General features: G+C 41.4%; 1 protein-coding gene across 2 annotated transcripts in view; it reads right to left on the minus strand.

Moving 5' to 3' along the window:
* The window catches only part of FGD4 (FYVE, RhoGEF and PH domain containing 4), an 83207-nt gene that overhangs the window by 32632 nt on the left and 24238 nt on the right, over positions 1–26337 (minus strand). For both annotated transcript variants that reach the window (XM_026657587.1, XM_026657586.1), the window contains exons 3-4: positions 13803–13986; positions 9350–9821 (exon numbers count right to left, since the gene is read on the minus strand). In XM_026657587.1, coding sequence (XP_026513372.1) covers positions 9350–9821; positions 13803–13986 — 656 coding nt within the window. The remainder of the gene's footprint in view (positions 1–9349; positions 9822–13802; positions 13987–26337) is intronic.

Raw genomic sequence — 26337 nt, forward strand, 5'->3', positions numbered from 1 at the left:
AGTCTCTTCCTGAACCTTTTCATTTTCCCATCTCGTTGAGTCTTCTTCTACCTCTTATGTTCCTCTGAACCACCTCAGCCTCCCTCTTGCACCCCACATTCTCCTCTCCAGTCTCTTCTCTGGACCCTGTGGTAAATGGACACCCAATTTTCCCCTCCCCTCATCTTCTCCTGCTCCCACATTGCCCCCTCTCCACTAAATATGCTCCTGAATCCTACGCCTCCTCGGTCTCCTGCTGCACCTTTCTTCTCTGTGCCCCTGTCAGGGCTGGTCTACACGGGGAAATTTACCATCCTAATTATATCATTTGCTTTTATGTCGCTTTGGAAATGGTATACGGTAAACTAGACAAAGGCGCTCTTATTCCAGAATGGGAGTGTCCATGGGGGAGTTATATTGGTGTAACTATAGCAGTATAATTTACCAGAATTATGTTCGTAAATTTGCTCACGTAGACAAGCCCTCAAACTCCAACCATGCCTTCTCCTAGTCTCCCACTCTATACCCCGATTCAGCTATTCTCAGCCTTCTGCTGCCACTGCCATCCCCCTGCACGTCCTCACTCTCCTCTGCTCCCCAGATTCTCCTTCTCCTCATGGTGTCCTGACTAGTCCCCCAACCACAAAACTCTAAACTAGGCATATATTGTAAAAAAAATAAACAAAAAAAACCCACATTTTTCTGACTATGATCAGTATTGTGCCAAACCTCTAAAGACTTATAATTAGATTTCTTTTAGTTGTATACAAACAACTTACAATTTTATACAACAAAAATGGAACATACAAATAAGAATAATAAGGTATGTAATGTACTGAGCCCAGTGGCGCATTAATAATTTTGCCGCCCCTAGGCCGGGAAATAATTGCCGCCCTGGCCCCGCCCAACCCCGCCCTTGTTCCAACCCCCTCCCCAAAGTCCCCGCCCCAACTCCACCCCCTCCCTTCCCCTATTGGATCCCTTCCCCAAATCCCCGCCCCCAGCCCCGCCTCTTCCCCAGCGAATGGCGTTCCCCCCTCCTCCCCCCTCCCTCCCTGCCCCGCGAAACAGCTGTTTCGCGGCGCAAGCGCTGGGAGGGGAGAGAAACAGCAAGCCGCGGCGTGCTTGCAGAGCAGGCGGAAGTGAGCTGGAGCAGGGGGGCGGGGCGCGGAGGGGAGCTTCTGCCCCTGAAAATTTGCCGGCCAAGCCTAGGCCTTGGCCTTGTCAGCCTAGGCAATAATACGGCGCTGTCTGAGCCACAGCATACCTTCTTGATTAAGCAGAACTTTCTACTGACCTCAGTAAAAGAGGTCTGCTTAAAAAAAACTGATGTAGCTCCAGGAAATAATCTATTGCATGAAATATCACAAAGGAACATAAGAAAAAGAAGTATTCTCTATTATACACAAAGTATTAATATTAAATGAAAACTATAAGATTCCAAAATGTTGATTATCAAGGTGTTGGGGGAAGGTGGTGCGGGCTCTGGGAAGGAGTTTGGGTGCGGGAGGGGACTCTGGGCTGGGGCAGGGGGTTGGGGTGCAGGAGAGGGTTTGGGGTGCGGGGTCCTGGCGGTGCTTACCACAGCTCCTGGGAAGTGGCCACCAGGTCCCTGCAGCCCCTAGATGCAAGGGCGGCCAGAGAGGCTCCACGTGCTGCCCTCGTGCCCACAGGCGCCGCCCCCGCAGCTCCCATTGGTTGCTGTTCCTGGCCAATATGAAGCTGCAGAGCTAGCCCTCGGGGTGGGGGCAGCACACGGAGCCTCCCTGGCCGCCCACGCGTCTAGGAGCTGCAGGGACCAGGCAGCCGCTTCTGGGAGCCACACGGAGCTAGGGCAGGCAGGGAGCTTTCGAAAGTGAGGTTCTTACCCACGAAAGCTTATGCTCCCAATACTTCTGTTAGTCTTAAAGGTGCCACAGGACCCTCTGTTGCTTTTTCCTATTCCAACCAGTAATTTGGAATAGATAACTTCTGTGTTCAGTCTTAACAGCTGTTTTTTTCAAAATATTTAACCACCCAGACCAGAACACCTTTCCTATTCCACCCAACTCAACTGGCAAAATCCATGTATCAGACAGGATTGCAAATACCAAATCAGTTTACAGATGAAGCCTAAAATTATGCATTCTATGTGGTCTGGGTACACACTTCTTACTACAAAGTTATTAGTGTTACTCTCCCTTAGAATCATTTTATGGTGATACAAAACGAAAAAATAAATAGTTTGCGTTTAAGTTATTGCCTGAACTGAGACATTAAGCCTTGATGTGAAAAAGTTTGCAGAGATTAAAAAACATATTACACTTCCATACTTAAAATATTAGCAGTATGTAGACATTTTTCATAATCCTGCAATAGATTTACACATCCTGTGAATTTACATCAAACTTTTTCTATGAACTACATCCCAATTTATTTGAGGCAGTTTCTACTGAAATTTGCAGATCGAAGTAAACTAATATCAATCCCTTGCCAGCAAAGCTTTTCCAATTCTGCCAGCAAACATGAAGAGGGTATGGGAATATAGAATATGATTCTTTCCTTTCCAGACTGAGTCCTTGCCTCAGAGAATTTACAATCTAATACAACAAGTGACATATGAAGGGTGGGGAGAAAAATACAAAGTATGTATAATTTTTTATATATTATCACTACTGCCAAACTCGTGTTCAAAAATCGTTAGTTGGACCCCAAAAATAACAAGTGGCCTACAAGCAAAGAGATTTAAAAATATAATTCATTTGAAGTTCCTTTTTATTTGACTTCTGTTTGAGCATTTAAGTCACCCGGCCTCTATATTTTCAAGCTTTTCTCTGCAACCAAGTGGGCTAGAAATTTAATTTAAATGAAGACTGATGTTCTCATGCAATCTCTTGGTTCCAGCAGCTGGAGCTTTAAGGCAAACACCAAATATTATGAGTCTTGCGATAAAATCATGAGAGCTGATAACATTATCATATCATCTTATTTACTAAGTACATATCTCTCTTCAGCTTCCCTTCAAGCTGCCAAATATTTCAAATATAAATTTATTGTATATCTACCCACCTTCAAGAAAGGGTATACAGATTTCATTACCCCTGAAGATATGACAGCACTAGTTAAGACACTGCTGTCACCCCTATACACAATGCTAAAGGGATGAAATTTTGAATACTCTTCCCTAGGGAAATGCAGCAATGTTCACACTATGACTTCTGTCCCTTCAGGGAAGATAAAGCTACAGAACCTGGGGCATAGAGATAAAGGAGAGCTGTTTTCTCTCTCTCTCACAAGTGTGGCAAAAGGGGTGTCCTTTTCGGGCAGAAAGTTTATCTTACAAGAAACTCTCCCTCCCTCTTCACAGACCAAAAGCACCACATCACATTTGCAACATGCATGAACTCTGGAATACTTAAGTGTGTCTACAATATTGTAGCCTGCAGCACTGCCACTAAAAGTACATGTCAAACAAATGCTTTGTTTACTGAAAATACACAATTGATTTTAATCTCTCTAGAACACAATAGTTTATATTCTGATTTTCCACTATATTCAAAATGTGTAGTCAGACTTTTTTTGGGGGGGGGGGGGGGGTGTCTTCAGTTAGTTCTAATGGAACACTTCTCCCAGAGTGTTCTCTCATACAGCTGTGGCATTCTTGTACTATTCAGCCTTCAGGTTAGAAAAACACATCCTATTACAGAAGGTATTGCTGTAGCAAGACTGGCAATTTTCTTAAGATCTTCTCTTTAAAGGTCTTTTGCCATGTGTTATTTGCAGTTCTTGATTTTTTCTTACATCCCATAAAGTGTTTAAAACTCAACAAAGTTCCATACAGGATTATTTTTGCAGCAATAACAGAACAACTCTTTGCCAAGTCTAGACACCATTTTGTCTGGACCCCTTTACAACTTGTAATTCCATAAGGCCTTAGTCAGACCTACCTGCTATAGAATTGAGAAAAGGAACAGGGAAGAGCATTCAGAATTAGCTCTCAATTATGAGCTCTGGCTTCACATTATTCCCCAGCCTCAAACTCACCCCCATCCTTGAAGCAATGGATCAAATCTACTTATCTTCTTAAGATACATAAATTCAGAAAGCAAGGATATTTCCCTCTCCTCCTCCCTTTTTCTTGAATTTTAGGACTATGTTTCAAAGCATTAAATTGGTGGACAAGGAATATAGCTAGTAGTTTACATAGTGGTTTTCTAGCTTTTAGTACTGCAGTTCCATTGCCCCATCTTAAAACTTGGTGATTTGCCATACCCATTTTTTTTTCTATTTGACACTAGATTCAAGGAGGACACAAGAGTGTGAACAGTTCTGTGACTTTAAATGTCTACAGTTTAATTATATACACTGATCTAATCTGGGTTTTTAAAACTATAATTTGATTATATGGATTTCTGGCACTAAGATTTTAGTGAGAAGAGTGGGCCCATTACAAACTGCATAGTTGTGCAATATTTGGTTGAATATCTGCTAGTTTCCAAGTTTAAACAATTTCTATGGTTAGTTTTCACAGAAATCACTGCTTAAAACTCAGCCTTAGAGTGATAACTGGGAGCAAATGGAAACAGTATTTTCATAGCTTTATCACTGACTTCTTTGTACGCTCCTTTAACAGAAATCCAGAATTCCTGGTTTGTTGGATTTGAAAACTTGGTCTTCAGAGTGTGATTACTTGACAATTCTAAGATTTTCATGAGATGAAATACCTAAGGTTGGAATGGAGTCAACTGTTACCAATATCAGATTTCGACTCCATTTGGAGATTCATGTCCAACTCCAGGAAAGTAGTCATCAAAATGGAAATACAATCCAGAAAACATGAGTTAATATTTGGTCTCAATAGAATTTTGATCACTTTTCCTCTTTAAAAAAAAAAAAAAAAAAAATTAAAAGTCTGATATCTCTAAGTCTGGAAACATCTCAGTAACTCTCTTTCCTATGCGGCATCTCCAAAGACAAAGCTTTTTTTTTATAAATCCCCTGATTTTCTTTTTCATATCTAGTATATCTGTATTCTGAGCTTGAAGTGTTAGGTTCTGTGCATTCAATTTGCCAAATATGTCCATCAGGTAAATCAGTCAAATGCAGTCAAGAAGCCCCCCTTACAAACGTAATCTGCAAGGTCTGTTTTCCCAAGGGGAAAATTCTCATTTTACCAAGCAATTTAAAGATGTGTTGTAACACTTTCCCACATGACAACCACCTGACTTTACTGTGAAAGGAATGTAGTCAGAACCCATCTCAGCACATTATACTAAAACAACGTGTTCACTGCCCAGGATTTTATTATATTACTTTAACAACAATGTTGAGGGCTTCATGTATTTCAGGGTGCAACTTCTTTGATGCCAAAGCTTGGCGATGAATCATCCAGTTTCCACATTGCTGCTGTTGCCACTTTCTTTACTCATGGCTGAAACCCCAATAGTCTCTCCAGTTATAGCTGCTGTCCCATCTGTGCACAGCCCCCTCACACATAGCCCTGTTAAGACCTTCAACCACTATGAATTTACTGAGGATCATGAGTATTTCCTCACTGGTTGTTCAGGTCGGGGTTTCTTTGCAAAATAAAAAAGTCCTTCAACTATTGTACTTGCTTTTATAAATCTCAGATAACACAGAAGTTGAGCCATGGTAGCTAACATGACTTAACTTCTGTGTTATCTGAGATTTATAAAAGCAAGCACAATAGTTGAAGGACTTTTTATTTTGCAAAGAAACCTGGTCTGTGGTTGATCAAGCTACAGTGCAAATATTGACTCTTAAATTTGTTCTATCAACTGGTCCTGGATGTTTTCTGCAAGGTCATCAATGCATCGATGGAAGGTGTTATTTGATAAAGGAATGGTTTTTCAGTGTCATGGCTGCTTGTTTCCCAAATCAGAATTCTACATGTCTATTACTTCTGGAAGGAGACGGGTCCTGCAAATGGTGTGCGCTTGTTTGCTTTTTGTAATCTGCATGGCCACATAAGATGCCTCTGAGGAGTTACCTCTTTAGACATGACTTTTGGGGGGGGGGGGGGGGGGGCGAGATGCTTTAATTCTTCTAGTTTCTGAAGGAAAAATCACGGCTTTTGTTCACGAATTCCAGGTGTTGGTTTCTAAATGCTCTTGGCATCATACTTTCAGTTACTAACATTGAAAATAAATGACATTGTAGCTGCGGATGTTCTGCAGTAATACTGCGACATGAATATCCAGATATAATGGAATATCATCATGTTATCTACTTTTCTTCCTCTTCTGTTTAACATTATTAAAATCACCTTCTTTGGTCAAAGATATGCTACATGTAGGCTTAGCACTTGGCAAAACTCATTCCATTATCAAGATAAGACACACTTGTCTCTACCTCAGTCTCCTTGCCTTATCTGCTGGCACTGGTGCTGCTGCCAGTACTGGGAGCGTCTCTTGATATGTTTACACTTCACGCAGCAGCCCCACAGTCCGAATAGACAGACTTGGCTGGTGATAGAGTTGCCAATTTTGGTTGGACGTATTCCTGGAGGTTTCATCACATGATATAATTTTTAATTGAAGATTAATCTTTAATTCGTGGAGACTCCAGGATAGTCCTGGAGGGTTGGCAACCCTAGCTAGCAGGGCTGACGCTACTGTGCTAAAAACAGCTGTGTAAACATTGTGGCTCAGGCTGGGAGGTTCACTGCCATGGGCAGTGATTCGGGCTTTGAAGCGTAGAGAGGAGGATGGGCTTCAGGGCCTGGAGCTCCAGCCCAAGCCACAACTTCAAAGCACTGTCTAGACAGCTATTTTTAGAGTGCTAACGTAAGGCCCACTAGTCCAAGTCTCTAGCCGTGGGCTGGGGGGAAGAGACAGATGCTTGCTTTGATGGAGAGTCCATGGGCACTATAGACATACCTTCTGTGCCCTATACTCCAGCAGGGGCTCTCAGCTGAGAGACTTCCTACTGACTGCTTTCCCCAGCAGGAAGTCTCTCCGCTGAGAGCCCGCCCTAGGAGTGGAGGACACAGAGGCTACCCCAGTCCCAACAGCAGCATAAGACACAGACCCATAGATAGAGGTCCAATTTAATTGAGAGTCCAATTTAATTGTGTCCTAATTAGGGAGAAAAACAGGCATATAGATTAAAATTTGTTCCCAAACACTTGTGGCTCGCGCATGAGCTCTTCATGGCTCCCCAAGGGAACCACAGTACATGGTTTGGGAACCACTGTATTATGTTAATTTATATCTACTGATATTGCTAATTGTTAAGATTGCATTTACACTGTCCTGCTATATTTTTTTGCTGTCAAGTTAGGATGTTAGGCAAAAATAAAATTGCACATGCATTTCTTTTCCATTCTCATTCACAGCATCATCATCTGCTTCTGCATTTCTTGAAGATGGTAATGAAAGTCTGCACCCAGGACTGAATGAAGGTCTTGTTCATATTGCAAACGAATATATAGTTCAGAAACAGCTGTCATCTCTAATGTAATATACTGGGTGTTGAATGTTCCAGGGCTGGTATTACTGTTCTAGATTTTAACCATTCTGACTTTGTGTCTGCTTCTTTATTCTTCTAGCATCAAAGGATAATGCATCTAGCCATAACTGGTTCAAATATTATATCTATTCCTTTTGGTCAGTTAGGCCAGATAACATCTGTTGGTTATCCACGAGGCCAAGAGCAGGCACAGATGGGATCGCTCTCGTTAGCATTTTCTCCAGGCATTTGCCCAGTTCCTTCCTGTATTTTATGTTCCAGCAGCCTCATATTTCTGCCTTTTCCTGTACATACTGCTAACACCTGTTGCATAATTTGGATTCCCATTCCGTATTGCCTGAGGAGTGTCCAGTGTATTGTACTGGCCTAGACATGCACATAAAAAGAAACAGGCATCACCACAGAACAGGAAGCAAAGAAATATAATAGAAAGTGTGGCAGGGCAAAGGTACCTTGGATTCCTATCAGACCTATGTACAGATGGGATCCTAACGCTCTTCATCAGCAACAAGTATAATCTCCCATTCACTGGCTAAGATATTCAACACTGCACATGTGAAAGTTTCTTATGCACTGTTTATCCTGCACACACACAGGATCACCACCTATGCAAAATTAAAATGCCCAGTGATATGTTGTTTCTTCCATAAGTGAAAACCCAAAAGGAAATATGCAAGACAAAATTTGTGGGAACAAAATACACATCAGGAAAAAAAAGCAGTACAAAATCATGAAAGCCTCCACCCACAAACTGCTAAAATACATAATCCTATAGCAAAGTGACAGGTAGGGAGAGAGACACATGGTGTGTGTGAGTGTGAGTGTGAGTGTGAGTGTGAGTGTGAGTGAGAGAGACTTGAGCGTTGCTAATTCTGTCTGACAGGCCCTACATTGCAACAGATTGTCTTTTACCTCAAGTATTAGTGGGCTGTGCTTTCAAGACCAAGAACTTGGTTCTATTCCTCTCTTCCCTCAAAGTTCCAAGTGACCCTGGCGTGCAGTAAAGTGGCAATCACACAAATCTAGCTGGCCAGGGTTTTGTTACAATACAGTGACTCATGGACTACAAAGTTATCTGCATTTTGAACCAGGATGTGAATTTTTTTGCAGTTACATTTTCCAACACCAATTCACTTTCACCCACTCATTTCCTCCTAACGACAACAAAAAGTCTCTACCAGGAAATCTCAGATTCATCCCCAGTGTAATTCCACTGACTTCAATGGGATTTCAACAAGGGATAAATGTATCTCTTCATCCCTTGTGTCTAACAGGGACATCCCAGTGGCTTCCCATTGTCTTGCTAGATCTGTTCAGAGGGTTATACTCGAGCTAAACTCTCACAAGCCAGTTCTGTCTCCACATGTCTTGATGCTGCTGTGTTAGGGTGTGTTTTTTGCCACTCCAACCATTTGTTCCTCCACCTTCTCTCATAGCACAAACAACATGACTAGACATACAAATTCAGGTCAGTTACAGTCTTTTCCAAAAATACCCTTTCTTACCTCCTTCACCAGACAATTTGGAAGGGTTGCCAAATTTTGCATATTCAAGATCTTTGAGGAGTCCCAGTTTTGGTGCACTGGGACATAATAATGTCACTGCACAGCACATATCCTGGATCTATTTCCACAGGTTAAAAGTATTCAGCATTTTCAAAAATGCCTCATTAAAAGGCTAATCTATTGTTGAAAGGTTTTTGGTTTTATTTGATTTTATTTATTTGCAGAGCTGGTCACATTTTTTCAAAGTTTAAAAAAATAAATTAGGGGGGGCGAAATCAAAAATATCTTCCTTTTTGAATAGCTCTATAAAACTATTTTTTTTTTTTTAATACGAAACACCCGGAGAAACATAGGAACAGTTATACGCAAGGAAAAAATACAGAATGTAATTTTACCTTTGCTTCAACATGCTCATCTTCCTTATTGAGTTCCTCATTCTGTTTTTCCTCTACATTAGTATTAGTTTCTACAGTTTCATTTTCAGATGGGAACAGTGTGTCCCTGCTTGGAGTCCTGCAGCAGTCAAGAGTTTGTCCTGCGCAGACCATTGTAGCTTGCAGTGAGTCTGTAGTAGTGCTTTCTTGTTCCCCATTTACTAAGTTACTGTTAACTGCAACATCTGAAGCTGGAGTGGGGGTGCTATGTTCCGGTAATTTATTGTCATTGCATTCCATCTGGCTTTGTGCTACTACTCCATTCGCCGTGTGTTTCTGTACAACCTGAGTTTGATCTGTATTATTTCCCTGCTTTTGTAGTGGGTGTTGGGAGAGGAGTTTTGGCTGAGGTGATGCTGACCCACATCTTCCTTGAGATTTAGCAACCTTTACAACAGAGGATTCTTTCTTCAAATCACTAGGACTTGAGGGACTAAAAGGTTAAAAAAGAAAAAGAAAAAAAAAAAGTTAAGGGCATCATTAAAAAAGTGTTTTATTTTAGGAGGGCATTTATATTGCACAACTTTAAATTTCTTCAAAGCTATTTTTTAATTTGCTAATATTAGAAATGTTCAGTTATGCAAAACATGTCTAATATAGGCCTCCCACGGTGTAATGCCATATTTAATTCAACAAGTCACATGGCAACTGTACACATCTTTCTAGAAATTAAAATGGTGTCCACTATCTGCCTGTTAATAAACAACGTATATGACACTCCTCACTAGTAGAATTCAAAGAACATTACAAAGGTGGACAGTATTATTATCCCCATTGTACAGACGGGGAAACGGAGGCACAGAGGTGAACTGACTTGTCCAAGGTCACTCAGCAGGCCAGCAGCAGAGCCGGAAATAGAATCCAGATCTCCTAAATCCCAGTCCAATGCTCTGTTCATAGACCACTCTGTTCCCATGGCTACACTTAAGTGTGCAAGAAACATTCTTTTAATTTTTCCCTATTCCTTTCTTTATCAGAATATAGTAAAAGCTTTATATTCTTAATCTAGCTCTACATGCTTATCTTTATAGTCCAGTCCCAGGTCAGTCAACTTATTTAGTGCCACTCTTTCAGATCCTTGTCACTATCAAGAGGAAAGCCTTCTTTCTCTTTCGGTCTCATCAGTTCAAGTCAGTCCCAAACATGCATCTGTCCCTGGCATGTACCCCGAATTTTAGCTTTCTGCGGTATTCTTTCAAGGTTCCTACTCTGGGCTACTGTTAACATTAAAGATACTCTATATTAAAATAAAGTTTTATTGCATTAGTGTAAAATCACTGGGACGAAAAGGAATACTTGCATGTTGCTGTTTTACTTGAAATTCATATTTACCAAAAAAAAATTATTTTTTTTTTTTTTTTTTTTTTTAAGAACTGTGGTGACAAAACTATTTTGTATAAAGTGATAAATGATGCAGTCTTCCTACTGCATTGATCGTAATATGTGAAGACCATTAATTCCAGTGCAAGATTAATTCAGAAGGGTTAGAAACAGCAGGTTTACTACCAAATAACTCTTTCAACCACATTCCGGACTCTACAGGTTTATTGGTGGTTTGAAGAATGACTTCATTTGGATTTTGGTTTTCTGTGGGGTTTTTTTTTTTTTTTTGTAGCACGTAAACAAATTAAAATCACAGTGCAATTTGTTTTGTGAAAATTATGCCCTTTTAAAAACTCAGTGAAATGAATATTATGCTACATTCATTTATAAAAATAGTAAACTTACTGTAGGTTCATTTTGGTTTTTTTATGCCTAAATATATATATTTACATTGCTGCATATAGTTAAGAATAATTCTAAATCTTCCCCATTTCTATTAGCTTTTGGGCTGTGCAAGCTAACGAAAACCTATTACTGTAATTCACAATCACAAATTACTACTGCACAGTTTGGGTATACAAAGACAAAAGATTGGCAGAGGCTGTCAGTCTTCCTGCTTTAAAGCAGCAGCACACTGCCAACTGAGGATATGAAAAAAATTCTCTTTCCACAGCCCGCAACAACAACACAGAACTGGGCAGGTGTGTTATGGAGGCTTTTTCTCAAAGAAGGATTAGCCTTGCTCTAGAAATCAGCTACAGGCTAGTGTGTGGGATTAAACACTAGATGGATGGATCAATTTTCTCTTCATGTAAGGCAATTCCCATGTTTATAAGTAAAAATGAACAAACACTGTAAATAGGGAATAATAGGGCTTTAGCATAATATAGTTCCCTTTGGTCTCAAAATAGTACAGACGTCTCAAAACCATTCAGACATCCCCAAAAGATGGAACCAACAGACCTCCTCCTGAGGATGACATATCAAAGCATGCTACCTGTGTAATTCCCACTCAGGAGACCCTGATATTAGAGGGTAGTTAGAAGGTTTCCTGGCTTTTTTTCCCATCATCAAGGAGATGCAGGAGATCATATCAGATCTCTCTCAAGAAGATAAAACCTTGGAAAAAGCTGGGAGGGGTGGAAGTCCTATGGCTATGTTTGGATTTCTTTTATTTCCCTCCTTAACCAAAAATGAAGCAGTTGAGTTTGAAGGATGGGTGAAAATTCATCATGTGGCATAACGAGAGTCAGTTAACCTATCCTGTATCATGCAGCTCCATCATGACATTTCCTCTCTTTTGTTAAACAGGCCTCATAGTAGGTCACTGCCAGACTGGATAACTCTTAAAGCAGATGGAAGAGTAAGAGTAGCTTTCCTAAGGATACCAGACTGTTAAAAGAATTCTGAGACTGATACTTCAGGAGAATTATAAAAAGGAAAACAAAACAGAAACTGGGGGCGGGCCCTAAACTGAAAGATTTCCTGTAAATCCTCCAACACTACATTTCCCCTTTCCCTATTCGCAGCTGTCATGGCAGTGTAGCAGGGAGATGAGATCTCGAATAGGTTAGAGGCTCCTTTTCCTTTCACAGATCAAGCTCATCATCCCTGTGATAGTCTTGGTCTTCTAGTAAACAAAGTCTCCTCTTGCAGCACTGGACTACTCCTATCTTAAGATGCATTCCACCCCCTGAAGGCCAAATTCTGCCCTCTGATGCATGTGTGCACATTGGCCCTAAATTAGTGGACTGGCAATGCATAATAAATCATACATTCATGTAGGAAATGTTCCTTCAGAATGCTGATGTCCTTGAGATACTGGAAGGCCAATGCCATATATACCCACTACACAACTCTCGCTGCTCCTAGAATTGGCCCAGTCTGAGGTTTTACAGCTTTCTGAAAGGTCACCGTATAATATTTATGACCATTTATCCAATTGTTTAAACAAAGAGCTACCTGGGGTTTGTTTTTATTTGATACATCTCCTTTTAAGCTGAAGAGAACACCTGAGATTATGTTCACTTAAAATTTACTTCCTCTTCTGATGGTAGTTATTCCAGTTTTCTTCTCTTTTAAATTTATGGTCACACACATCATATCTTGAGTAGAGGAATTGACCTTTCATGTGTATACAGGACTATGGAAACCTCTTGGGACATAGATATAAAAAGTTTGTTATAGTATTAGAAATATGTTTCTTCTCACTGCCTCAAAGTGTGTTTTTTGAGCATTTAGTCCCTTCATGTATATTTTGATTTAAAAAAATGATGTGAACAGTAAATGTCATCACAGCTGATATTTTTCAGTGTTCTAAATATCTGCCTGCACTTTTGTAAAATGAAGAACAGCAGCAATGTTCTAGTTCACTACAACCTGAGAGTGAAATGCACCATAAACAGATAAGTGAAAGTGACCCATTTAGTTTTCCTGTTTATGCGGAATGATGTAAGAAAGGGTAAACCAGCATGAAAAGTCAAAAGGAAAATTAAGATTTCAAATGATTCCACTTTTTATAACATGATATTTATTATTAAACACAAAAGGAATTAAGGTTACCTGAACAATTGCATTTTAAATATTTATTCCAAACTATGAACATTTTTCAGGATGTTTTAATCACGCAAATTATTTACTTCACTACAGATTGTGCTTGAGAAACTAACCTTGTAAAAAGTGTGTATTCCAAGGCCTAAAAAAAGTTAAGTTTCTATTATTAATTATTAATATTCTAAATCAACATTTACAAGTATTAGGCAGACCACCACAAGTTAGGTTTGTTTAAACACATTTTTTCTTTTAATGAAATACTGCAATTAGACAATATATTGTAGAGCAAGAAGCACTGTGTTGCAGCTAATCCTGGGGAGATATCAAATAGTCATAGGCATTACTCTGTTCCCATTTAAATCAGTAGCAAGACTGCCATTGACTTCAGTGAGAGCAATACCAGAGTCTATACTTTCACAACATATGCCATTCATTTACGCAATACATTATAGTTCATTAATCTGCACAGAGTGTTGTTAAAAGAATTAGGACACGTTGCCCTTTACCCCTTACTTTTAAAAGAAAGCAAGTGACTTACCTGCCTCCTTCAAAACGACTGATGAGATCTGACACCTTGCTGGGTTTTTCCTTTGACACACAAGAAGCAGAGGTAGGTGTGACTTCCTCCATTCTTGGTTGTGCAGTAGGTAAAGCTTTCCGTGTAGGGGTTTGGTGTGTGATGGATAAAAATGAATTCTGCAGATGCACTGGCTTTGGAGGCACTGTAAGGAAGAAGAAAAAAAAACAAAAACCCAACCCACATATTAGCTGTTACTTTGCATTGCTAAAATGAAGACAGATAGACCTACCGACAGAAACAGATACCAAGAGCACCAAGAAAAGTTCCTTGAGTTCACCTAAATGTAATAGTTCTCTTACCAATTCATACTAGATTTCAACATTTACTGTATGCTGTCAGACATCTAGTTAGTTATTGGATAAAAGCCAGTCAATATGCTACTTTAACAATCTAATAAAGTTGCTTTATAGAATCTACTGCAGTCAAAAGGACAGCAGTTTTGATCCTCATAACCAGCGGTTTTACCCAAAATAAGAACTAGCATAATTCCAAGATCTAGCTGTGATGAAGGGCACAGGAGTTGTTCCAGTCACCCTTCCCCAGCAGGGGCTAAAAAAAGCTCTGAACAAAACTTTGGTGCTCACACACACACACACACACACACACACACACACAGAAATCAGAAGGGCTTTGCTTCAGGAAAGCTTCGGTTTTGGTTGTCCGGTACCAAGAGACATTGCCCTGAGCACTAAGGCTAAAGTCTAAGAGCTCTTGTATTGGCGTGAACAGGTGCAGCTCCATTTACTTCACTGGACCTGTGCCCTTTTGCAGTGGCTGACAATATGGTCCTATCTATAAACTAATCTAGATTTATACAAACCTTTATAAATACCCACCCTCTGAAATACACAGTACAAAGCAAAATAGAAATAACTTGGATATGAATAAAAATCCAGCAAGTCCCTCCCTTTGATCACCCCCTTTCCATAACACCCCAAAAGGGATAAGCTTTGCAGCACATCCAGAAAGTTGGGGGGTGGGTGGTGGGGGGGAATCAGGCATTGGCAGACCCAGACGGGTAAGTGAGCTCCCAAGTCATGGGTCCCTAGAGGAAAATGCCCCGCTGCCACCTCCGTTGTTTATAGCAATGGAACTACAGGTCACTAAACAACAGCAGCAGTATGGTAGGGCATAGAAGAGAACAGTAAGAACAGATAGTTTGCTAGTTATAAAGCAACTGTTATACAATTTCTTAATCTAAAATGAGCCAACATGGATCCTTTTGCTTTCTAGAATTTGCCTCAAATCCTGGGGCTTTTCAGTCTCCACCCCAGCATCCCCAGCTCTACAATGAAGTTTAGCCTCCTTCCTCCCACCAAAATAGTTAGTGATATTTGCTTACTGTGTCCAGAAAGCTTTCATTCCCTTCCCCTCACCCCTTATCCGTACAATAGCCAAGTGTTTCTGGAATTGTTAGTAATCAACTCTGGTTTGATGCAGCCGTAGCCAAGGGGCAGCAGGCCAGGCTGCACGAGAAGCACTGCCCTTCAGAGTCCCAGCTGCTGGTAGTTTTCAAACTCATCTTATCCCTATCAGAAACCACCACCCACCACATCTGAGTGGCAGAGCTTCCACTGTGGCCTGACACTGCTTCCTGTGATCATTTCAGAGCAGCAAACCTGCTTCTGCATGGCAAGGAAAGGGGCAGGGGGAGGGGAAATCACATGCAACAGTCCCCAAAAAATTAGTTGTGGGTAGAGGGAACAACATGAGAAGTGGAAAAGGAAAAAGTTAGCCACACACACACACACACACACACACACACACACACACACACACACACACACACACACTTTCTTTAACAAAGAAGTTACTGATTGGAAGTCAAAAGAGCAGCCACTTTGTTACTTCCTGAATCACACTTCCACTAAAGACCATCAGCTCTTGAAAGCCTGTATCCAGCCAATAAAACAAGACTCCCACCAAAAGGGGATAGGAGACGGCACTAGTACGGGATATGTGTCACACATGACTAATAAGAGTAAACATTCTAGAAGCTACTGATATATGGTACTGTACATGGTTAAAAGCCACACAATTCCCTAGCAGCACTGACACACTCCTTTCCCTGTGATTCTATTCTTAGGAAAGATTGAAGAGTTAAGTCATAAATAACTATAGTTTGACTGAAGGACAACTAAGACTGGAGGACAAACAGTGTGCACGCTATTTAAATGATGGAGACATCAAGGAGAGGGCAATCATTTAAGGCAGTTTACAAGACATAGGTGGGCAACCAGGAGAGAAGATCAGGTGTCCCATCCTTCCCCCTTATCAATAAAAGCCTACTGCTAGATCCTGGAACAGTTCCTCATGGAAAGCAGTTTAAGCCCTATCACCCAAGATTTAAAGACTGTTTTGAAGAAAATAGTTATATTCCTGAGGGCATTCTGCACGAAAAAATTAAACATTCTGCACACAATATTTTAAAATTCTGCAAATTTTGTCAAATAAATATGGAGGCTCCAGCATGGCATTGGGGAGCACAGGCCACTGGCTGTACAGAGGTGGGAGATCACTGTGCAGCTTCCCCCAGGACATGGGCTCAGAGGTGAGGCTGCACCCAACCCTGACACAGCACAAGGACTGGGCCTACCCCAGAAACATCTCAGGACCCTACCCCTCTATGACAGGTGCACCAGGTGTGGGCAGACAGGCTCAGCAAGGCAGGATCCAAGTGTGAAGGGGCTTAGTGTGGGGGAATCCAGGTGTGGTTGAGAGGGTTCTGTGTGGGGCAATCTGAGTGCGGGCAGCTCAGTGGGGGATCTGGATGCACAGTGGCTTGTTGGGGGGTTCTGGGTGCAATGGTAATGGAACTCAGAGGGGGTGGGTCTGACACAGCCCCGGATGCCGTGCAGGGGAAGAGGAAGTCCCGTCCTCCCCAGCCCAGCCAGGACTAGCAGCTGAGCCCAGCGCAGAGTAGGAGCCACCAGCCGGGTCCTCCCCAGTCCTGCCCCCTGCCCCACAGTGATTTCCCTCTCTGCCAGCTGCCCTGGGCATCTGAAACATACTGCTTGGGAGGGTTGCATGACTGATCTTGTGACTTCCCTTTGCTTCTCCCTCAGAAACTCATTTTTCTGCAGGGAAGCAAAGACATCTGTGAGGATATAAATTCTGCGCATGCGCAGTAGCACAGAATTCCCCGAGAAGTAATAATTGCATATATACCATACTGTCAGGAACAACCATGCCCTGGCAGAAAGATGGACTTGACCTAGCAGAGCTTTTCCATCTCTACCTTGCAATAGCGTACGAGAGGAAATAGTGAATTCTGCTACCAATAGAGAACTTCACTACCAAGGAGTAGCTTTAGTGACAGCTTCAGTACAAATAGGCATGTACATGTTACTTTGAATAGAGTAAATAGCCAAAACTCTTTCCCAAAGAGTTTATAACTTCAATCATATCAACATCAAAGGATGATAAATAAAACAATAGTATGAAAGAACAATGGAGAAGGATGAGGGTCACAGTAAGAAATTAGACTTTTCTTAAGTATGCAACTGTTCTTGTCTCTTAACATTTATATGTATTAATATATGTCTATGGTCCAGGATATAGACTAGACTAGGAACGGTGGAGAGGAGATCAGCCCTGGAATGGTAACTCAACATGCCATATTTTTAAATGATTGCATTATAATCACTGAACAGGCGAAACAATTTTCTCACCAGCATTTTGTACAACGAGATGCTTTCCAGAGAAATTAAATATGTTTGTTCCATCCACCTGCTTGCTGCTGTGAAGCACTGTTTTCTCTGTACTGTTCTCCCTTCTCTCATGCAGTTCTCAGAAGGACTGGCAGATCTAGGCCAGCGAGCATCAGATAATTGTCAGAGAGCTGAATAGCTAGATAACTAGCTGAACTCAAAAAAAAAAAAAAAAAAAAAAAAAAAAGTGACGACACAGCAAAAAAAAAAAATCAGACAGACTGGCTGGGAAGAAGCAGGACACAACTGAGTATGGGTATTCCAATTTCCCTGGGGGAAGAGATGGAAGGACGAGAGGAGTTTGGATGGATTTAAGACCAGAATTAAAATGATGTATAGCAACATTTCCTGTGATGCATTTCGTAGAGTAATTGTAATGTGCTTTGTACAATTGTAGAAAATCAGTTTGTTAAGTAATTAATACTGGAGTGAGAATTCATAAAAATTGCTGGTGTTGATGGAGTTTATGTTGAACAAATACAAGTGGTGCATGTTTGGAGCAGAAAACTTTTTCCCCCCGCATTGGACCCTACATCCATTTTGAGGCAAAATCAGTTTCTAAATCCTTCCTAAACAGACCACAGCCAGAGGTGGTCAGACATTCTTCTAGCTGGTAGAAATAATATCAAGACAAAATCCTGGTTCCACTAGAACTGACAAGCACTGGGACCATTCTAACTAACTGTGACAATCACAATATGTTAGAACATCTGGTCAACCTGAAGATATTAAAATTTGTAAGTGGTAGGACACATGAGGAATGAAACCAGAAAGCCACACTAGTCCCATTAAAGCAAGTTTATTTTCATCTTGTCTCCTTAATAAATACTGCACTTCTATGAATTTTTCTTGTAACCGAGCAATGTCATTACTGCATGGAAGTCGGTGAATCAGAATGGGACATGACCACATGAGGATCACTGTTTGAAAGCCACTGATAACAAGGAAATAAAACTGGTAGTTTAAAAACCTTACAATAAGGTGAACCTTTTAATAGGGATTGTGGAAAACAAATTAATCCTATTAATTCCTCGTTCAATGTACCTTCTGTAGCTATTTAGTTTAATCACAGATTATTTCTCCTGTGTGTACACACTGGGGATCTTGAAGAACAAAAAGAGGAAAAGACTGGACCACAGTAATACACCACTGGATAATTTAAAGCTCTGTTCAACAATAAAAATTTCCCAGCTTCTATGCTGTGCAACTATGAGCACATCTGGGGATGCATGCTGCATATCCAGCCCCAAGAAAACCTATCACAGTGCCCAAGTGGCCACTTCCATACACTACTGACCAAACTAGTTAATCAGGATTTAATGTGTAGTATACGGCTGTACAATCAATTGTGTGTGAACAGGTGGTGAATAGGTAAAGTAGGCGCAAAAGCTGCAATGAACACAGAATATCATCTCCAAGGCACGAGAGGAATTTTTCCTTTTCACTGGAGGCCTCTTGACTTGTCTGGCCTTTTCCCCTTGCTGTTACTCGAGAAAGTTTGTGGGTTTGGTTTTCATAAATAAAAATTTAAATTTCTCCCTGGCTTACTGATATTAGCCAGAAGATTTGTGGCATCTTGATTCAGTGAGAATACAGAAGTTCCAGCACTCAGGAGTGTCGTCTACATTACAGTTCCCCTGGCTGACTTGCGTAAGTCATCACCTTGCATGCTCCATCACCTTCAAGTAAATCTGGACAGACAGGTGCCACAGAATCTCTGCAGGAAAAAGACATGCAGAATAATAGTCTGATTCCAGCAAAGAGAGGAAAATTACACCAGTCTATTCTATTCTACATAGGTTCTTATATCATGCTAATCAGCTTAGTATCTGAGCACCTTCCAGCAGTGCAGTAAGCAATGTGACTGATATCTGTCATGTTTCACTCCTCTCATCCACTATCCAGGGGGGAAGAGAGTGCAGTGAAGTGTTTTATTTTGGTAGGGGTTTTCTTTGTTTTGTTTTTTGTTACTATATATTAAAAAAAGTGTTGCTACGTGTTTATGTTAGAGAGAACAAGGTCAAAAAAATCCATCTTGTGCTTGGAACAGAAGGCAGCAAGGTTTGTGATGGTCCTTAGTGTGACAGACTGACAATATCCTGGACAAGCCTTACTGATTAAATGGAACCTTACTGAATTAAGTTTAATACCTCTGGGGTCCATTGTATTAAAAATGTAAATGTTTGTTCATGTACTATTGAACATTCCATGGAACTTGCAGGAAGATGGGGTTAATGCCTCTCTGGGAGATAAGAGGAACTTCAAAGGACTTTTGAAACAACACTTGTAAAGTGGATCTTGTTGGAAATGGGGGGGGGGGGTGAGGAGAATGTAAATGATCCACTTAAATCTATCCTTTTGAAACTCCACCCTGGACCTCCGTGACTTCCACATCTGCAGCGGCTGACCCCAGGGCCTCCCAAGCAGCTGGGGCGGCCCTGGGGCCAGCCGCACCGGCTATTGCTTTGGCAGCATCAGGCAACTGGTCCCAGGCAACTGGCCCCGGGCGCAGCAGCAGCACCCAGCCTGGAGTGGCAGCGGGGCCCTGGGCCACCTCTACCCCGGGAGCAGCAGTGTCCACTGGAGCACCGCCACCACCCCTCTCCCCCCAAGCAGGTAAGATTTAGTTAGGGGTATTTTTAGTAAAAGTCATGGACAGGTCACTGGCCACGACTTTTCGGTTATTGCCTGGGACCTGTCCATGACTTTTACTAAAAAAAAAAAAATTCGTGACTAAATTGTAGCCTTAGCTGTGATGAACCTAAAATCATAAGGAAACCCCTTGTGTGGGGTTTTGAAGGACTGATCCAGCCAGAGCCCATGCAAGGGCTGGGGTGAACTCTGGTAAGCTTGTTAGCATGTGTATAGGTCCTTTTATTGTTGTTAATGTGTTCTCTGTAGTACTTCAGTTTAAGAATAAAACAGACTTGCACAGAAACAATTGTCTGGTAACTCATAACTGTGGGCAGTCACACTTATTAGTCTCTGAAGATAAGGCAAGAGTAGCTTGCTTAGGCAGCCTATCTTGTGCTGGGAATAACAGTGAAGGCAGGGAACTTGTGAATCTCATAACAGTGTGAAAGCAAGTTGCCTAGAAGGGAAAAGTACAGAGAAAAAAGTATCAATCTTTTCAGGAAAGAAACAGGGGAAAATGAATTTTTGAATAGCTGAAGAAAAACTGGCTGGTTGAGCTATGCAGAGAACGGCAGCTGAGAACTGAGGACCAGATAAAACTGCAGCTAGTAAATTTGCTGTATTTTAATGAGCAGCAGCAGAAGAATAGTCCAGGTTTGCAGAGAACCTCCAGAGATCCAGCAGATGGGAGAATCTTGGAGTCAACTCCCTGGAAAGAAACAGGGCAGAGGCGGACAGATGCAGCAACTGCGTTCAGTCCAGACCAGTACATCACTGCAACAGGAGTTGTGGAGAGCCCAAGAGCCAGAGCAAGAGAAGCTGCAGCTGGAGAGAGACAAAGTGCATCTGGAATCTCAGCAGCTTGAAGATCAGGAGAGCAGATCGGGAGCAGCAGCATCAGTGGAGAGAGAAGAGAAAGAGTGCCAGTGTCAGCATGAGGAGAAGGAAAGGGACAAGAAGGGGCACTATCAGCTCAAGATGGAGAGACTGTGCCAGATAGACCAGAAAAGACATCATCAGCTTGAGGTACAGAGACTACCAAGCAGAACAACAGTCCATAAGTAAAGCCAGTCCCCAGGTACCTGTCCCAGTGGGAGGCCTAGACTCCCAATTACTTCCTGGCTTTAGGGAGGGGGATGACATGGATCTGTTCCTAAATGTTTTTGAAATGGGGTATGAATTGAATAAGATGAAGGAAGGAAAACATGATAAGGAACCTGGGTCCACTACTGTCTTGGACAAAGGTCTTGGACATTTTTGCCCTTATGGGTAGGGAGGCCTATAAAGATTATGATAATTGTAACCAAACTTTGCTGCAAAAGTTTAAACTGACACTGAAACATTTAGGAAAAGGTTACGGGGAGTTCAGGAAAGAAGGGGCCATGATCTATGCTGAGGTTTTAATTCAAATGAGGGGTTATGTAAAGAAATGGGGAACTGGTCGGGGAGCTAAAACAGTCAGTGAGGCCTAGAAATTAATGGACATAGACTGAGCCTATAAACTCTGCCATGCCAACCTGAAATCATGTTAACCGACAGTAATCCTAGAGATGTTACGATGGCTGGAAAACTGGCAGGTCAGGATATGGATAGTCATCCTAGTTAGGTTTTCTCTCCAAACAGGGATGGAATGGGATCAGAAGACAGGGATCAAACCCAAGAGGAGACTCACACCCAGCAGGGAGGGAAACCATCTCCCAGAAGCCCTCAGATGGGCGGGGAAACGTGGTGTGCCATATGCGGCCAGCAGGGTCACTTTGCCCAAGAATGCCTATGACATCTACTAAGTCCCAGGGGGGCGTTGAAAGGTCAGCTATACCCCAACCTCACAGAGTGAACTGCGTGACTGAGTCATTCCACAGCCTTGGATGGGCTGCCGAGAGAGCATTGCCTCCTGCAAAGATGAGATTTGGCTTTACTGGGGAATGTTCTGTTTTGCCAGCGGAGTGCCATGGTATCCACCCTGGAGCCTTAGGAGACCTTTTAGATCCCCTGGGTCCAAGTCATTCAGCATCTTGAAGATAAGGACAGAGACCTGGAACTTTATTTGAAGTTCTATGGGAAACCAGTGTATAGAGTGGAGAACAGGTTTGACAGGGCTCACAGTAGCCTGCAGAGCTGAGGAGATGTGCTGAAGCATTTGGCACTACCTGGAGTTTCCTAAACACTGAAGTCTTCATGCTGCAGAATACTGCAGTATTGTAGTCCAGCTAAGAGCATGTATAACTGAGGCCACGACTTTGGCCACCAAGGTGGAATAGAGTCTCCTCACCACATGGAGATGGTAGAAAGCATTACTCACAGATGCTATGTGAGAGCTCAGTGTCAGCGAGGAATCCAAAACCACTACTAAAAACTGTAGTTAGAACATCCTCCAGAGCTACAGATGTACAGACATGTCTTTGTAAGACAGCTTACTAGAGATGCAGTAAATCAACTTTTTTGTTTGTTTGCCACATAACAGGATTTAAATTTCATCAGGTATGAAATAAGAACTTATGTGAGATACATCATGCAGTTGGAGGAACACTAGCAGGCAGGCAGGCAGGCAGGCAGGCAGGCAGGCAGGCAGGCAGGCAGGCAGGCAATCTGTCCTGTTTGTAACATTGTGTGAGATTATGGTGAAGCCAGGCCCAAGCTAGAGCTTGGACATATCTGTAATGGAAGCAAATGCCGAACTACCTACAGCACTCTGCCCCAGTGACCTGGAGCATCATGTTTCACCTCTGGATTGTTAGAGAACTTTGTGGACCTTGAGGACCACAGTGGTCCATGCACGTGTCACCACCAGGCGGGGTTATTGTAATCCACTCTATTTTAAGCTGAATTTGAAGACAATGCGCAGGCTCCAGATGGTACAGAATGTGCCTGCCTGCTTCCTTTATGGTGGAGGCTGCCGTGAGCACATCAGGACCATGCTTAAGTCCCTTCACTGGCTTCCAGTCAATTTCAGAAGCCTGTTTAGGGCTTTTTTCCTAATTTTTAAAAGCAATTAATAAATCAAAACCCAACAACATTAAAGACTGAATTGTGATCTACGAACTGCTGAGCTTATTTGTTGCTGAAAGCAGTCCTTAGGGAACAAGAACTATCCTTTTACCTTTGATATCTTAGACAGACTAACTTGTGTTGTGCTTAAAATGCCAGGAAATACTATAACCAAAATTGAGGGGAAAGAATTTTATATTGGATTCTGTTCAGCAATTTATTCACTTGCTCTGGCTGCATCAGGACTGGTATGTAATGAGGGATTATTTCCAAAGATTTAAGTTATTTTTCAGACAGACACCAAGTAATTACACTGAACAAAGACAGGTTCAGGGTCCAAGGTTAATTTCAAATCTGAATCTTGGTTAATATGTAGGACATTCTACACTTTATTTCCAAAACAGCGCTGATGAATTAAACACACACACACTTGGCTTTATCTTTACTTTTTGTTATTTCTATCTCCTAAACTTTGGTAGGTTAGATGAATGTCACTTAGTGATTAATCTATCAGCAAAGAAACTGGCATTGCAATTCAAGTCTGATGAGATCTTGCTTCCTTTCATCACAGACATTTAAGGTTGGCAAGACTAAAGCAACCTCCCCAAAAAGTATTGGAGGGGGGGAAAAAAAAAAAAGTGTGCCGTACCTGTAAACTAAAGCTACAATTCTGTTAAAAATCCAGCTTCTTAACAGAGCAACCCAAACAGTTTAAGGCACTGGGATTGTTTTGGTTCACGCGGGTACACCTCATTCCATCCCTCATTTCTGCCTGCTTGCTTTTTATGAACAGACACGCCCAATACAAAATGCTTTAAGATAATTTAGATACCCTGAATGCATTCCGAGGAGCAGAGCGAGGGAGACACACAGCAGGCCCCGAACATACCAGGCCAAAAACTATTTGCAATAGCGTTATTGCTTTTTAGCTGCAAATCTGTACTTCTCATCTTGCAACAACATTGCTGGAAGTGGCCCTGTCTGGAGGAGGGTCTTTTGAGATAAACACATTGGACTCATGGCTAGGAGGGAGCAGTATCAGCTGCAAAACTACCTGAATTAGACATGTTCACAGTTATCCAATAGACAGGTGGCTTTGTAATCTATAATAGGTTACTACAAATTGGTGTTTAAAAAAAAAATCAGTCTATTTTTATGGATTTCCTACTGCTCTTCATCCATTAATTTTGTGTTTTTGTTCTTGGGAAAAAAAACAAAAAAAAAAAAAAACCAAAACATTTTTTAGCTTGGTTTCAAAGAATAAGGTACAACAGGACATTAAGGCAATACAGACAGGCTATTAAGCTGAGCAATGTTTATATATGCCCTTCACTATAAACAAGGTTCTTTTACCTGGGGTTTTATGTACAGAAAGCACAGCTTTATTTTGCTCATGTTTCCTGAACCAAAACTTGCCCTCAACACCCACTGATTTTTTCCTCCCTTAAATGTGAGATGAATTTGATATTTATGAAAGGTGATGGAGTGGCACCACTAAAGAGTGACCTCCCCATTTATCCATAGTCCAGGCAATAGCAATTCCCCCACATCAGGAATGTGCCTCAACCTAACCTGGATGGGTATTATCTTAGGAAGAGAGGATCAGTCTCCATACTTCATTTCTCTGTGGAGACTGAGATAAAGGTTACTAATCATCACAGAAATTGCTGTCACAACTGGTACCCGTGGACACGTCCATTCAGAAGTAAATTGAGATCATTTTATTTCTTAGAAGACAAAATTTTTAGATTGCAATGACTTTTAGTCACTATCAACCTTCAAGGTGAAAAGTTTTACATCCCACTACCAGCATTCTTAGTGCTGACATTTTTGTAAACCAGAGGAATGTATACTGCACACAAAAACATGGTTTGTGTTTTATATATTCTAACTCAACTTGTAGCTATGAAATTATAGAAATGTAGGACTGGATGGGACCTTCATCTGGTGGATGAAGGTCATCTAGTCCAGTCCCCTGCACTGAGGCAAGACTAAGTATTATCTAGACCATCCCTAACAGGTGTTTGTCTAACCTGTGCTTAAAAACCTCCAATAAACACAGATTCCACAACCTCTCTAGCTAATTTGTTCCGGTGCTTAATTATCCTGACAGGAAGTTTTTCCAAATGTCTAACCTAAATCTCCCTTCCTGCAATTTGAGCCCATTGCTTCTTGGCCTGTCTCATTGTTCTCCTTAACCACTGAGATCACTCTCCTCTTTATAACAACCTTTTATGTACTTGAAGACTTATGTTCCCCATCTTCTCTTCTGCAGACTAAACAAACTCAATTTTTTCAATCTTCTCTCACAGGTCATGTTTTCTAGACCTTTAATCATTCTTCTCTGGACCTTCTCCAATTTGTCCACATCTTTCCCGAAGTGTGGTGTCTAGAAGTGGACACAGTATTCCCACTGAGGTCTTATCAGTGCTGGGTAGAGTGCAAAAATTATTTCTTGCATCTTGCTTACAACACTCCTGCTAGTACATCCCAGAATGATGTTCACTTTTTTACCATAGTATTACATTGTTGATTCATATTTAGTTTGTGATCCATTATAACACCCAGAGCCTTTTCTGCAATACTTCTTCCTAGGCAGTCATCTCTGATTTTGTATTTGTGCAATTAATTATTCCTGCTTAATTGTAGTACTTTACATTTGTCCTTATTAAATTTCATCTTCATTATTTCAGACTATTTCTCCAGTTTGTCAAGATCATTTTAAACTCTAATCCTGTCCTCTAAAGTGCTTGCAACCCCTCCCAGCTTGGTACTGTCCACAAACTTCATAAGTGTACTCTCTATGCAATTATCCAAATAATTTATGGAGATATTGAATAGAACCGTACCCAAGACAGATTCCTGAGGGACCCCAGTCGATATGTCCTTCCAGCTTGACTGTGAGTCATTGGGAAACTGTACTCAGAGAGCAGCTATCAATCAGTTGTGTACCATTTTATAGTACAGTAACTCCTCACTTAACATTGCAGTTATGTTCCTGAAAAATGCGACTTTAAGCGAAACGATGTTAAGCGAATCCTATTTCCCCATAAGAATTAATGTAAATGAGGGGGTTAGGTTCCAGGGAAATTTTTTTCACCAGACAAAAGACATTATATATATATATATATATATATATATATATATATATATATATATAT

The sequence above is a fragment of the Terrapene carolina genome, unplaced genomic scaffold (assembly GCF_002925995.2).
Source record: "Terrapene carolina triunguis isolate 2854851 unplaced genomic scaffold, T_m_triunguis-2.0 Scaffold247, whole genome shotgun sequence".
NCBI lineage: Eukaryota > Metazoa > Chordata > Testudines > Emydidae > Terrapene > Terrapene triunguis.